Source organism: Aquarana catesbeiana, linkage group LG07 (genome assembly GCF_042186555.1).
Source record: "Aquarana catesbeiana isolate 2022-GZ linkage group LG07, ASM4218655v1, whole genome shotgun sequence".
NCBI classification, from domain to species: domain Eukaryota; kingdom Metazoa; phylum Chordata; class Amphibia; order Anura; family Ranidae; genus Aquarana; species Aquarana catesbeiana.
The window spans coordinates 220,467,615-220,483,299 of NC_133330.1; the positions used below are offsets into that span (position 1 = coordinate 220,467,615).

Genomic DNA, 15,685 nt, shown 5'->3' on the forward strand with positions numbered 1-15,685 from the left:
TCCAGTTTTCCCAGATGTCAACGGCACCATTTAAAAAAAAACTAAAGCATGCAAAAACACAGATCTTGGTGTTTTTAATGTATTTAAGGGCAGAAATGGGATTTGGAGACCCAGATCTCTCCATATAGAGTACCTGTCACATGCTTATTGCTGTCGCAAGGATGTTTACATTCCTTGTGACAGCAATAAAAGTGATTAAAAAAAAATGTAAAGTAACAGTGTAAAAATAGAAAATGGAAAGTGCCCCCTTGCTTTCGTGCAAAGGCGAAGGCGTGCGCCAGTCCCGCACACATACAAACGGCGATTGCCCCACACATGTGAGGTATCACTGCGAACATCAGATCATGGGCAGCAATTCTAGCACTAGACCTCCTCTGTAAATCTTAAATGGTAACCTGTAAAGGCTTTTAAAACATCACCTATGGGTAGTAAAATGCATGTTTGTCGCCATTGCATGGGTGTGCGCAATTTTAAAGCGTGACATGTTTGGTATCTATTTACTCAGCATAACACCATCTTAACACCACCACTATTTTACCCAAAAATTTGGTTCATGTTTTTTTTTTTGCACTAAAAATTCAAAAAAGTGTTTTTTTTTTTTTTTTTTTTTTCCAATTTGAAAAACTGCTGCGCAAATACCATGTGATATAAAAAATTGCAAAACGCACCATTTTATTCTGTAGGGCATCTGCTTTAAAAAATATACTGTATACATGTGGGGGTTCTAACTAATTTTCTAGCAAAAAATACTGTTTTTTTTTTTTTTTTATATGTAAACAAAAGTGTCAGAAATGGTCTGGAGGTCAAGTGTTTAAGGTATGATATGGTTGTGTAGCAATTAGTATGTAAAGTGCGAGTGTAACTTGTTGAGGCTATATAACAGCCTGTAATGAATAAATAATAACTTGTGAAGCTATTGTGTAGTTATTATTTCCCCATCATTGCAGATGGAAATTTCACAGATGTATTGTGTCACCTAGTGTCATAATTGCCTCTTATCCTTACTATGTGAATTCTCGGTTTCAGGTGTCAGGTGAAAATCCCACACCAAGACAATGGAGGCCTTCACTGTACAGGAAGTGCACAGATATTCCGTGGCTGGTGTTTTTTTTTCTTTTCTGGTCAGGTTTGGTAAGTCATTGTTTTCAAGTAACATGTTCTCAGCTACCTGAATAACTGTACTGTATTGGATTGCCATTTGTCAAATAGCAGGTGTAAACACCATTGTGTCAGTTAAAGTGCTGCAGCCAGTCAAGAATCCTTGGCCCCGCTTAGTTGACAGTTATAAGTTATTTCTCCTTGCCTGTTTTCATTGCCTTTTGCACTGAAAGTTTTTACTTTATTTTTGAGTGTTATATAATGGACAAAAAAGATGCTTTTGCATACAGTAGGAATGGGGTAAAACCCCTGCCATGATATTTATTGTTTCCTGTCCCAGAGATGCAACAGAGTAGTTAAGAGGACGTCTCACAAAGTGAGCAGAATCCCCTTTTTAGACAATTTTCCCTGGAGCAGGTAAAATTTTGGATAGACTGAGGACAATGGTCACCAGAACAAATAGAGGATGGATCTCCCCAATGGGGGCAGAGACCGCAATAAAAACTTGTCAGCGTATCTAAGACTTCCCCACTCTATTCAAAACTTAGCCCCTTTGCCTAAGGGTAGAACAAATGTTAAAGCAGAGGTCCGCCCACCGCTCCAAAAATTAAAAGCCAGCAGCTGCACATACTGCCGCTGCTGACTTTTAATAAACGGACACTTACCTGTCCTGAAGTCCAGCGATGTCAGCACAGCAGATGATGTTTCCATCAGCTGTCGGGTGTATGCCACCTCCATTGCGAGTAAGGGAACCCTGCAGTGAAGCCTTATGGCTTCACGCCAGGAAGGAGGAGGAGGAGGAGGGAGCCTGGGCGCTGACTTCAATACCCGCGGCTGAGGCTCCCGGAATTGGGATGGGGAAGTACAAGAAGCGGAAGTTCCACTTTTGGGTGGAACTCCACTTTAATGTCTAAGCACAATTCCACAACTTTGACATGTGTTAGTAAAATTGTACATATCACAACTACTTTGTGTATCCAGGTGGATTGGGCTTTCTTTGGATGGTGAATGGTAACGGATATCTCCTTGTTGTGTTTTGTTTTGTTTTTTAATATGAAAGGAAAACTGGCCCAAAAACTAAAAAAATTATTTTCTTTAAATTTAGCTGTATATTTCTTGCTATTTCCATAACTTACCACCAAAGAATAACCAAAAATAAATTCTCCTGCTCCTGACAATTGCAGTGATACCACATATGTGTATGTTAGTTGTTGTTTATATCCCTAGTAGGGCCCAGAAACAATGGTGTGCATTTTGCATTTTCTTTTTTTATCCTGCCTAAAACTGTATGAGCGGTAAGGATGTGGAATTCCCTTCCACAGGCGGTGGTCTCAGCAGGGAGCATCGATAGTTTCAAGAAACTATTAGATAAGCACCTGAATGACCACAACATACAGGGATATTCATAGCAAGGGCCAAACATTTTAATTCCCATTCATCCTGTTATCTACAGACGCCGAAAAAGCATTCAACAGGGTGAATTGGACTTTCCTTTTGGCCACCTTGTGACATATTGGGATGCCGACAACCATCCTATCTTGGATTTCTGCCATCTACTCAACCCCTACAGCAAAGGTCAAGTTAAATGAAGTAGCTTCCAACTCCTTCACGATAAGCAACGGCACGAGACAAGGGTGCCCGCTTTCCCCGCTCCTCTTCATAGTTTCTTTGGAACCCCTGCTGCAACACATTAGGCTCAACCCTGACATTAGAGGACTCGAAACCAGCACATACCACCATAAAGTTGCCGCATATGCGGACGACCTAGTGTTTTACATATCAGAACCGCATATGTCTCTACCGGTCCTCTTATCAGCAATATGCGATTATAGCACTTTGTCAGATTTTAAAATTAATTTGCAAAACTCAGAAGCGCTCAACGTTTCTCTTACCCCTAGCTCTCTCAATCTCCTTAGTGGCAACTTCCCCTTCCGATGGGCTCCTCAAACTATCCAATATCTAGGCACTAACATCCTCTCCAACCTGCTCCTCATTTACCAACACAACTTCCAGCCCCTTCTGAACATTTTTTCTGCAGACTTGGACAGATGGAAGAACATGGCGATTTCTTGGTTTGGCAGATGCAATGTTTTAAAGATGAACATTATGCCGAGGCTGCTTTACCTCTCACAAGCATTACCAATTAGGATTCTGCAGAGTTCTCGTAAGCTCCGAACGACTTTTATTAATTACGTCTGGCAGGACAAACCGTTGCGGCTCAGGAGATCCCTTTTACAGTGACCATAGTAGAGCGGTTGGACTCCCCGACCCAGCTCTATATTGCACAGCGATCCCCATGAATAGAGTAGTAGATTGGTGCAGACAGCTAACTCATAAATTATGGGTCTCCTTGGAGCAGGAAATAGTCCCGACCCACCCCCCCCCCCCCCGACAGGCCTGCCCTGGAGTGGGACCAGTTACTCCCGTTTTTCTTCTTCACACCCATTGATCGAACCCACCTTACACGAGCTCCGCAGATACTATAGCATAGCAGAGACAGCCAGTTTTCCCTCTCCATTAACGCCTATTCTCAGACACCCAGACTATATACCGGGTATCTCCTGACAGGAGATTGGTTAGAGCCTCTTCCTTTCTTGGGACCTCTGACTGGATTAACCCCTCAAGCTTATACCCCACCCTTAATTCCTCCATTTTGGGCAAGTGGAAGATCTCACAACTATCACACTTTCTAAGATCCCTCCCAGATCATGGCTGCTTTCGTAGAAAACCCACGCTGTTTAAAGATCTATGCCTAGGAGATGAGCCTGTACGGAAATCTCTATCCTGTACTTATAATACAGTTGCAATAAAATGTATGTGAACCCTTTTGGAATGATATGGATTTCTGCACAAATTGGTCATAAAATGTGATCTGATCTTCATCTAAGTCACAACAAAAGACAATCACAGTCTGCTTAAACTAATAACACGCAAAGAATTAAATGTTACCATGTTTTTATTGAACACATCATGTAAACATTCACAGTGCAGGTGGAAAAAGTATGTGAACCCCTAGACTAATGAGATCTCCAAGAGCTAATTGGAGTGAGTTGTCAGCCAACTGGAGTCCAATCAATGAGATGAGATTGGAGGTGTTGGTTATAGCTGCCCTGCCCTATAAAAAATACACACCAGTTCTGGGTTTGCTTTTCACAAGAAGCATTGCCTGATGTGAATGGTGCCTCGCACAAAAGAGCTCTCAGAAGACCTACGATTAAGAATTGTTGACTTGCATAAAGCTGGAAAGGGTTATAAAAGTATCTCCAAAAGCCTTGCTGTTCATCAGTCCACGGTAAGACAAATTGTCTATTAATGGACAAAGTTCAGCACTGCTGCTACTCTTTCTAGGAGTGGACGTCCTGTAAAGATGAATGCAAGAGCACAGCACAGACTGCTCAATGAGGTGACGAAGAATCCTAGAGTGTCAGCTAAAGACTTACAAAAGTCTCTGGCATATGCTAACATCCCTGTTAGCGAATCTACGATGCGTAAAACTAAACAAGAATGGATTTCATGGGAGGATACCACAGAGGAAGCCACTGCTGTCCAAAAAAACCATTGCTGCACGTTTACAGTTTGCACAAGAGCACCTGGATGTTCCACAGCAACGCAAGAAGCTCAACAGAAGATGGGTGTTGCAACAGGACAACGACCCAAAGCATAGAAGTAAATCGACAACAGAATGGCTTAAACAGAAGAAAATACGCCTTCTGGAGTGGCCCAGTCAGAGTCCTGACCTCAACCCGATTGAGATGCTGTGGCATGACCTCAAGAAAGCGATTCACACCAGACATTCCAAGAATATTGCTGAACTGAAACAGTTCTGTAAAGAGGAATGGTCAAGAATTACTCCTGAGCGTTGTGCACGTCTGATCTGCAACTACAGGAAACGTTTGGTTGAAGTTATTGCTGCCAAAGGAGGTTCAACCAGTTATTAAATCCAAGGGTTCACATACTTTTTCCACCTGCACTGTGAATGTTTACATGGTGTGTTCAATATAAACATGGTAACATTTAATTCCTTGTGTGTTATTAGTTTACGCAGACTCAGATTGTCTATTGTTGTGACTTAGATGAAGATCAGATCACATTTTATGACCAATTTGTGCAGAAATCCATATCATTCCAAAAGGGTTCACATACCTTTTATTGCAACTGTATTCTACTGACAGCCACATCTCAACATGATCCCCCATATCTGAAGAAATGGGAGAGACCTCAATGTTATGTTCATGGAAGATCAAAAGAATCGTATCCTTTTATTTGCGCACAGGTCGTCCCTGTGTAGCAAATATCAGGAGATCACTTTCAAGATTCTGACGCGTTGGTACAGGACCCCATCGGTGCTAGAGTCAATATTCCCAGGAGATAGCTCTTTGTGCTGGAGGTGCGGTACCCAGACTGGCACATTACGCCACATCTTCTGGGAATGTCCGATGATGGCACCTTTTTAGAGACAGGTCCTGAAGATCATCCACAAGCTTACTGATCTCTCCCTTCATGACCATCGGGCAGCTGTACTCCTGAATTTGACCCCTACATCCTGTAAGCAATATCACAAATCTTTACTGAAACACCTTTTAAATGCAGCAAGGGTCTGCGACCCCAGCATGTGGAAGCAACAGTCTCCGCCTTTGGTGTTGCAGTGGTTTGCCAGGGTGAACGACATACAGCAGATGGAACGTCTGACGGCAGCCCTTGGTGAAAGAGAGGAGGAACACAATACACATTGGATACACTGGGATTTGTTCTAGTTCTCGAACGATTATGGGACATACACTTGAGTAATTTCCTAAATGAGAATCTGAGGCCTGGAGCCGTCGACCCCGCCGAAACGCTCTACCCTCCCTTTCCTCTTACTCCCCCCTCCTGTCCCTTTAATTCCCTCTTTCCCTTTTTTTTCCCTTTTTCATCCCATCTCCCCATTTCTCTCCCTTCCTGACACCTAAGGTGTCATGAATTTTTCTATATTACCCAGAAAAAATCTGCCGGTATGCAATGATCAATAGGTGCCGCACCAACAATATTGGGGAAGAGAGCCGTGTCTGGTACAGTTTTAAGACATATACGTGATGCTCCCTACCTCACAATGGCTCGGTACATGCTAGTTAGGGTCACATTCGTCTCGCCCTATTTCTTAGGTATGTGTATGACCCATAAAACTATTTTTCTTTTATAAATTGAGGTTCCCACCACAGTTCTCTTTGAAAAACAGGCTATATTTGATGTAGAGGCAATAACCCACTGTTGATAGTTTTTTCCATATGGCTGTTAAGGAACTTTGTTGGTTTTCTCCACTGATATTCTCTGCCTATTTGAAGTGATGGATTTAATGTCTATTTCTGGATGTCATTAGTTACTGTATGTGATGCCATACCTTATTGTTCATTCCGTATACCTTAAATAAAGAATTAAAAAAAAAACATACAGGGATATACAATGTAATACTGACACATAATCACACACATAGGTTGGACTTGATGGACTTGTGTCTTTTTTCAACCTCACCTACTATGTAACTATGTAAAACACACTGACAACGATGCTAATTTAATTTTTTTTTAAATTCTACCCAAAATATGCTGACCTTTGCCCCTGACCTTGACCCAAACCCTTACCCTGGCAAACCTTAATATATTCTTTTTTCTTTATTTTTAGATTTTTATTTACATTTTTTTTTTTTTTTTTTTTACACACTTTTTAAAAAATCATTAGTATGAGAATGGGGGCTCCTGGTGAGAGCCAGGTCTCTGCTGGGAGTACGCTGTGCGGTGTGCTCCCAGCAGAAATAGAGATACGCATATATCTGGCCCCACAGAAAAAAATACACTTCTATATGCGTGCAGTCGGCAGGAAGGGGGGTTAAAAAAAGTTTAGCCTAGAGATACTTAAATTACTCTTAAAGTGGTTGTAAACCTCTGATATGAAATATGAACAAAGCATATCCTTCTATAGTGTGTATTGTCTCAGTCCAGAGCACCAAGTATCATTTATGTCTGCTGCCTCCTTCTTCTGCTATCAGCATTGATCACTTCTGACAAGTTTTCCTGACACCAAAAGAAAAAAGGTGACAGGGAAGGGACCTCCAGCTGACTGACTGCTTCATCCCTGTTTCTGTGTGCTGTGGGAAGGGGGTGTGTACTTTCCCTCCAATCAGCTCTGAGTTCTCCTTGCTGAACTCTTCAGAGTGTAACTTCAGATTTCTGCCCCTTTTTTTCCTGATGGCTCAGACAAGCTTTTCAAATTCTGGACTTTGAATGGATGTAGAGAAGAGATGGCTGCAGATAAACAGGTACAACTTATGTAGGAGGATCTGTTTCATTTCTGTGTATTACCTGGGGTCAGTCCCTTCACTGGGTATATGTAAGGGTTTGCAAGCACTTTATTAACCCTACCGTGAGAGAATGCCCCCATACAAGTGTATCAGAGCTTACTTTGCAGGGGCACATAATGAAAGTTCAACCATCTGTATTTTTGGTAATCTACAAACCCATTTGTTTTAGTATTTATCCATTTTTTTTCTTGTATTTAGTTATGCAGAAAATAATTGTTTCGATATTCCCGATGCTTACGGAGTGTGTCTGCTAAAGATATGAAATAAGCTGGACATGCTCATGGCAAGAGGTGATAAATTCCCCCTGCTTGTGTTAAGTTAAACAAATATATCCCATTACTTCATCTCTTTAAATAGATACCCCATTCACAGGCTGACACGGCCTCAGTTTAACTATTTAAACACACCAGCATGGGGTGAAGACACTAACGTGGAACTGAATCTTATTATTTTTGGAAGTGGCTATATAATAAAGCAAACATATATGAACAACCGCAGCCATGTTTTGGAATTGATTCTCCACTTTTTTTTGCTGTGCTTAGCCCTGTATTTAAGAATTTCACCCCACTTCCTGAAGTCACCAAAACAAGCAGTGTGTGTACAAAGGGCACACAACCAACAATAAATTACTTTTCTTTCTTTATTTATTTATTTATTTTTTAAGTAAGATGGAGGTGATTTAGAGTCAGGATTTTATGTAGCCCGTGTCCCCCACATGGGAGATTCCTCTTGCTTCCTGTGCTATTGACCACTGTCAGTAAGCTAGGGACAGGTACACAGACAGCATTTAAAAACGTTCCTTTGCTAACCTCCTTCTAAAATTCATAGTGGCCTCAATGTTCCTGACTTCTGCACTCTCTGGGTCACTGGCCTGGCAAATATACCGCAAGTCAGGACTTCTGATCAGTGGCTTGAAAGTATTGAAAGCTTTGAATAATTATTACAGACAGTCAACAATCATTTTTTTTTGTTTAATAAGTTTTTATTGAATTTTTATGAAAGAAAATAATTACAAAAAGAAACAGTTATGTCACAAACTGGGTTCAAACATTAAGGGAAGCAAATTCAGTTTCAATGCTCGGATATATGCAAACAATATCAAGAAGCCTGAGATACATTAAACAATACTGTATATTCAGAGAGGAGGATGAGAATCAATGTATCAATTAGGTAGAAAAGAAGACTTCTTTCATTATAAACAAAGAAATCAAAATGTTAAAACAAAATGAAAAACTTTGCTTCAGTTATGTAAAAGAGATGTAATGTAGCGAACAGAAAGCATAAGATGCAGAAAACTTAATAATAGAAGAGAAAATGAAAAGAGAAAAAAGGGGGGATAGTAAATAGAATAGGGGGTAAGATGGGAGGGAAGAGGGTGAGGGGGAGTGCTGGCATACATGTGCGAAATGTTGAGTGGTCAAAACGTTTTTTTCTTTTTTTTTTTTTTCTTTTTTTGTTTTTTTTTTATGACGATATATAAGTAGTGGATTTATGAGATCTGTGCAATAATATCCTTGTATGTAGAGGTGGACTGAAAATTTTCCCAAGGAGCCCAAGTGACTGAGTGTTTATCTGAAGTCCCTTTGCTATTATGGGTAATACTCTCCATGAGTTGAACTTCATCAACCCTCTGCAACCAGGTCCTGACAGGCGGAATTGCCGCTTGGCCCCAGAAGGCGGGTATTAAAGCTTTGGCTGTGTTCAAAAGATGAGGAATGGGTGAACGCTTATATGGGCCTATGGAGGTTGCAGAGGCATGAAAAAGGACAGTCCATGGGTCCATGGGCAAATTGACCTCCGAAATCTGTGAAATCAAGTTGCAGATGGCCATCCAGTAGGGGCGAATGAGTGGGCAAAACCACCAGATATGTGCATGAGTGGCTTCGTTCCCACAGTTCCTCCAGCACAATGGGGAACTGGCGGGGAACATTTGGTGAAGTCTAACGGGGGTATAATGCCACCTAGTGAGTAGTTTATAATTGACCTCTGCCATCTTAGAAGCTAGGGAGGAGGTGTGGGCCAATTGTAAGATCCTATCCCTTAGATTGTCTGAGATGGAAGAACCCAGATCAGCTTCCCATTTTGCTAAAAAGGGTGGAAACTCAGGATTTTGAAGGGCAATAATAGCTCTATAAAATAGAGAAATACTATGTAAGGGAGGGTCTTCTGGATAGAATATATCTTCTATTCGATTTAGATCTTGCAAACCTCTAAGCGGATGAGGAAGAGAGCTTAAGAAACACTGTAGTTGATAGTATCTCCATTTGTCTAGAAATGAGGCAGGTTTGGGGTCAATGATCGAATGTAATGGTTTAAGTGAATTGCCACGGAGGACGTGATGTAGTAAGAGAGGTTTTCTGGGTCTCCAAGCTTGGAAACCGGGATCTAGTAAACCTGGTAGAAAATATTTGTGGTTAAGAAGAGGTGTTAAAGGAGAGTTATAACCCCATGAGAGTTTTTTATGTAGGGCGTCCCATATGGCTAAAGAGGATATAGTGAGTGTTGAGGTGGAACGGTCGAGATTCCTGTAGGAGCGGGGTATCCAAGGAACTACCGAGAGGTTAGCGCCGCTCAAAAGGCATTCAAGTTGGACCCATAATTTTGAATCAAGAGCATATTTCCAGTCGGCTATCCTAGAAAGTACAGCCGCTTGATAATACGCCTTAAAATTAGGTAGTGCCAGTCCCCCAGACATCTTGGAGCGAAATAGTATCTCTCTAGATATCCTGGGGTGACCGTTCCTCCAAATAAAACGGGAGATCATGGTTTGCAAAATAGTGAAGAACCCCACTGGAACCCCTAGTGGGAGCATTTGGAAAAGAAAGAGTATACGGGGCAGTATATTCATTTTAATAATATTTACTTTTCCTAGCCAGGTATGAGACAGACTGGACCATTTTCGTAGATCTTCCCTAATCCTGTTAAGCAATGGAATGTAGTTGTGTCGGAAAAGGGAGTGAAGGTTGGGAGTGAGGTAAATTCCTAGATATTTCATATGTTTTGGTTCCCATCTAAAGGGGAAGAGAGGTTTCAGGGAAGACACCTCGGATTGGGAGAGGTTAATGTTTAAAATTTCCGATTTTGATAGGTTTATTTTGAAATTAGAGATTGATTGAAAGACGGAAAATGCTGACATTAGGTTAGGTATGGAGATGCGGGGTTGTTGAATAAAAAATAATATGTCATCAGCATATGCTGCGTATTTGTGGGAACTTTTACCAACTCGAATACCTTGAATATCATCATTGTTCCTAATTGTCGCTAGAAAAGGTTCCAAGGTAATGGCAAAAAGGAGGGGGGACAGGGGGCATCCCTGTCTTGTACCATTATGTAGAGCAAAAGAGTCACTCAGCGTCCCGTTGATTCTGATTTGTGCAGTGGGGTTAGAGTAGAGGGATAAGATACGGTGGAACATCTTAGGACCCAGTCCAAAATGTCTCAATGTCATTCTAAGATAGTCCCAGTCCACCCTATCAAACGCTTTTTCAGCATCAGTGGAAAGGAGTAGGGTGGGCTGGGCGCTTCTCCGAACATACTGAATTAGGGAAATCGCTCTGAGGGAATTGTCTCTTGCTTCTCTATTGGGAATGAAACCTGATTGATCTTTGGAGATCCAGTTGGGCAAAAGGGGGAGTAGGCGATTCGCCATTACCTTGGCAAATAATTTGATATCTGTATTTATTAATGAAATTGGCCTATAACTATTACAGAGGGTAGGGTCTTTATCAGGTTTAGGGATGACAGTAATGTGAGTGGAGAGGGATTCTGGGCGTAAGCCTGAGGATTGGGAAACTGAGTTTGCATAAGCTGTAAGACGGGGAAGCAGGATGTCACTGAATGTCTTGTAGTATAGAATAGTGAACCCGTCTGGGCCGGGTGCTTTTCCAGAGGGAGTGGACTTCAAAGCAGCCTGGAATTCCTCTACCGAGAAGTCTGCCTCTAGTTCTTTAAAGATAGATGCAGGTAATTTAGGTAGTTTAGCTTCTTTTAAGTAGGAGAGCATGCGTCTACGTCTCTCTTCCTGAGGTAAAGAGGATAAGTCATTTTTGACATTGTAGAGATCTGCATAGAACTCCTTGAAGGCCTTGGCTATGTCTGGGGTAGCATGCGCGAGCTCTCCTGATTGTAGTTTAATTTTGGGAATAAAGGACTGCGTTTGTTTAGCTTTTAATGACCTAGCCAATAACCTACTTGGTTTGTTTCCCCATTCATAGTATTTTTGTGATAAGCGTTGGAATTTTCTCTTAGTGTCTAAGTTAAGAAGAGATTTTAATTCCTCTCGTTTAAGTGTGAGTGATTGGAGATGCTCATTATGGAGAGACAGTTTATGTTGCTTATCAAGAGCGGCTATTTGTTGTAGGACCTGCTCGAGTCGCTGACCATGCTCTCTTTTCAATCTAGCACCAAGTTCAATGAACCGACCTCTAATAGTGACCTTATGAGCTTCCCAAACAATGGAGGGGGAAGTATCAGAGGGTTTGTTTTCCTTGAAATATTGTGAAAGATGAGAGGACATTATGGAAACCTCGGCTTCATTAGTAAGAAGGGAATCGTTGAGTTTCCAGTTATTAGTGCGGCGTGCTAGGGAAGGCATGGACAGCGTCATCGAAACAGGTGCATGATCCGAGATAGTTGCGGTGCCTATGTGGGCAGACTGTAAGAGGGGGAGGTGGAAGTGATCTAGGAATATATTGTCAATTCTGGAGTATGAGTGATGTGTTGTGGAGAAGTGTGAAAAGTCTCTTTCTTTGGGATGAAGGAGGCGCCAGACATCCATAAGTTGGAGGTCCAAGAGTCTTCTTTTAATAAATTTCAGGCGTTTAAAAGAGATATTAGATCTTCCTTGGGACGTGTCTAGTGTAGGATCTAGGGACATGTTGATATCTCCTGCTAATATAGTAAGACCTTTGGCGAATTGTGATAATTTGGTTAGGATTTTTGATAAAAAGGTAGGTTGATTTTGGTTTGGACAATAGACGTTTGCTAGAGTACATTGGGTATTACCGATGAAACCCTGGAGGAAAAGAAAACGACCTGAATCATCTGCTAGCATGTCAGATAAACGAAAGGATATGCTTCTGCTAAACCCAATAGCCACTCCCTTAGCTTTGTTAGTGTCAGATAAACTGTAGTACCATTGCGGAAAAAGAGGTGAGGTCAGTTTAACCGGTGTTGTATGAGTTAGATGTGTTTCCTGAAGAAAAACAATAGAACAAGCGGCTTGTTTTAGTTCACGAAATGTTTGGTGCCGTTTAGCTGCGACATTAAGACCTCTAACATTATATGATAGGAGTTTCAGTGTAGTCATTGTTACATCTAGGTAGAGTACTTCAATCTACGCTTCCATGTATGCCCAGTCAACAATCATTTTAAAAAAGGAGATGTCTGACAAGCATTCCAGATATTTCTATGAGCACAGGTTTCCTATAAGGTTTAGGGTCTATTTTTTTTTTTTTCGAAATGTGTTTTTAAAACAGTTCGCTATTTACATTATATACATTCTTTATTTTACAAATGTAATACATGACCGCATGCCATTCCTTCAGAGCACATGCCGCGGTGATGTCACTAGCTGCTGCTCTGTGGAATATCTCCTAAATGGTACACGTTTAGGAGATATTCCTTTTACCTACAGGTAAGCTTTATAATAAGCTTACCTGTAGGTTAAAGTATCAGAAAAGACTTTACTACCACTTTAAAGAGTGTGGGTGGTAAAAACATGGCTGAATTGTGTGTATTTATGTCCCAGAACCAAAAGTGTAAATGAGTATTTGCAGTGAGAGAATGGGTGTGGAAGCAAAGGAAGGTCCAGGGCAGTGGTGATATTGGACCTGGACCGCATGGTGGTGCAGAGACTACACAAATCAAAATTTGGCTGGTTCAGTTATGACAGTAAACATTCAGTTATTGTTTCTTGTCTGACGAAACTTTGTATTTACAAGATATTAAATCAACAGTTGAAACAGAAAAGATATGTAATCAGTACATTTAGCTGTATGCTAATATTAAGAATTCATACAAATGATATCATCTTTTTAAAGTTCTTCTTTGGTGGGAATTTATTTTCTCCAGTTCTACTTTAATATTAATGAGCAGCTTTTTCCATATGTGATTCAGTAGTCTGTTTTTCTCCATCAGCTAGACTTTTGCAAGTGTACAATGTTCGTGTTTTCCATTTGGTCATCTTGGAAAAGGCAAGCCCTTTATTAACTCCCTCATATTACTTCCTGGAGAGTTGCTATTTTACTTAGCCATTCTTATTTTAAACTTAAAGCCAAAGTTCTGGAAGATATAAAAAAAACACCATTTAGAGCCCTTTCACACTGAAAGTGCCCGGGCTTCGGCGGTAAAGTGCCGCTATTTTTAGCATTGTTTTAGCAGCGCTATTCGGGCCACTAGTGGGGTGGTTTTAACACCCGCTAGTGGCTGAAAAAGGGTTAAAACCGCCTGCAAAACGCCGCTGCAGTGGCGCTTTGCCGACGGTATGGCGGCGCTACCTATTGATTTCAATGGGCGGGGTGCTTTAGGAGCAGTATATTCACCGCTCCTACAGTGCTGCAAAGAAGCTGCTTGCAGGACTTTTTGTGACACCCTGCCAGCACAGCGCCCCAGTGTGAAAGCACTCAGGCTTTTTACAGGCGCTATTTTTAGCGCTAAAGCACCTGAAAAACGCCTCCAGTGTGAAAGGGGTCTTGGTGCAGTTATCGATTTTGTACTAACACAGCTGGCAAAGATGCTGAAATCTGTCTAGATATCACAAATCTGTAATCCTCTGCACAGCTGCACTTAGGCAGGAAGAGGAGAGGGAATACAGTGCACATGTGCTTACAGGAGGAGGAGAGAGCAGAATGATGATCTCATCAGTGGCCTGCTGCTCCATGTTCAGATACAGTTTGAGTACAGGCCCAGAACCTCAGAGGTCTCGGGGAGTTCAAGGCTATGCAGATGAGTGCCATAGCCGTTTTTATTCCTGTATGTAGAGCTGTCCTCCACAGAACTACTGAAGGCCGCCGTGAGTATGGCTCCCCAGAGAAATTCATGAAAAGAAAGCTATTTAAAGCAAACAGTAATGTTCAGATGTTCAGCAAGAACAGATTGGGACCCTGTATTATAACATTTACCCAAAAGTTGTGACTTCACTTTTGTTGAGAAACAAACATTCCCCTCTGGGTGATCTATGTACATTGCAAGGATTTTGACAAACTTTGTTGCCGATTTCTACCTTTTTGTTATTCTGAAGAAATAGCTGTTTGTTTGTCTGTGTCCATGTTCAGAGTAAATCTATATGGGAGTGGCTTTATAATTATAGAATGCCTCCAGGTAGCTGTATTGCATTGCACTTTACAGAAAATTACAATATGACTTGTGTTGCAATTGTTTACGCTATATACATTTTTTTTTTATTTGCTATTTTTTTACCATTAAAGTGGAGTTAGGCTTTAACATTACTTTCACACGGAGTTCAGCCTGCCATGTAAATTGCTTACCTTTCTTCCAGTTCCAGCGATAATCACTGTGTAGCTTTGCCTGGTGCTGCACAGAATCTGTTTGGAAAATGTCCCCTGCTGGATCCTCACAAAGTATGTACAGTGCCCAGTGCGGCCACACACACAATATCACTGGAACTGGGACAAAAGTAAATATTTTTTATGGTAGGCTGCACTGGGGGAGAGGAGGGGTGTGGACACAAATGTAATTTTTGCTTTTCCTACCATTCGTGGGTAGGCAGCTTTTGTGCAAATTCCTCAGAGTTTTGCATTATGACCCTATTACTAAACACATTATCTCTTAATCACCAGCAATTAATGAGTGCGGCCCACAAGTGACATATTTATTATAGTATTTCTCATGCTCCTATGGGAGTAGAGGTCAGTCAGGGCTGAAGATAACATCAACAAAAGATCTTTGGTGTTTATTTAATCGTATACTCCTTTATGGCTTTGTTTGTTTAAAACCTAATACATCACAGAGTAGTTGTTTAAACACTATGTATTGTTTGAAAGTAACTTGGTATAAGATGGGACTCTGCATTTGAAGAACAGATAGTAAGAGTGTTTTCTTGATATTTTACAGATGTTCATCAGTGGATATTCCTTAACGGCTGGAGCTGCAGAGAGACTTGTATTTGGTTATGATAGTTATGGAAATGTGTGTGGGAGAAGAAACTCTCCCATTCCGAACGCTCCTTTTTCTGGAAAAGATATGACTAACAGAAAGTACGTATTGAAATCGCCTCTTTTTTTCTTGGGTCAA

The 15,685-nt window shown here is 41.2% G+C and overlaps 1 protein-coding gene across 3 annotated transcripts in view; it reads left to right on the top strand.

The window, feature by feature from the left end:
- Positions 1-15,685, top strand: part of SLC44A3 (solute carrier family 44 member 3) — a 225,516-nt gene that overhangs the window by 41,504 nt on the left and 168,327 nt on the right. For 2 of the 3 annotated variants that reach the window (XM_073593076.1, XM_073593073.1), the window contains exons 3-4: positions 1,027-1,131; positions 15,506-15,648. In XM_073593076.1, coding sequence (XP_073449177.1) covers positions 1,027-1,131; positions 15,506-15,648 — 248 coding nt within the window. Of the gene's footprint in view, positions 1-1,026; positions 1,132-12,023; positions 12,047-15,505; positions 15,649-15,685 lie in introns of those variants that run through there. The other variant, XM_073593075.1, reaches the window with a different exon arrangement.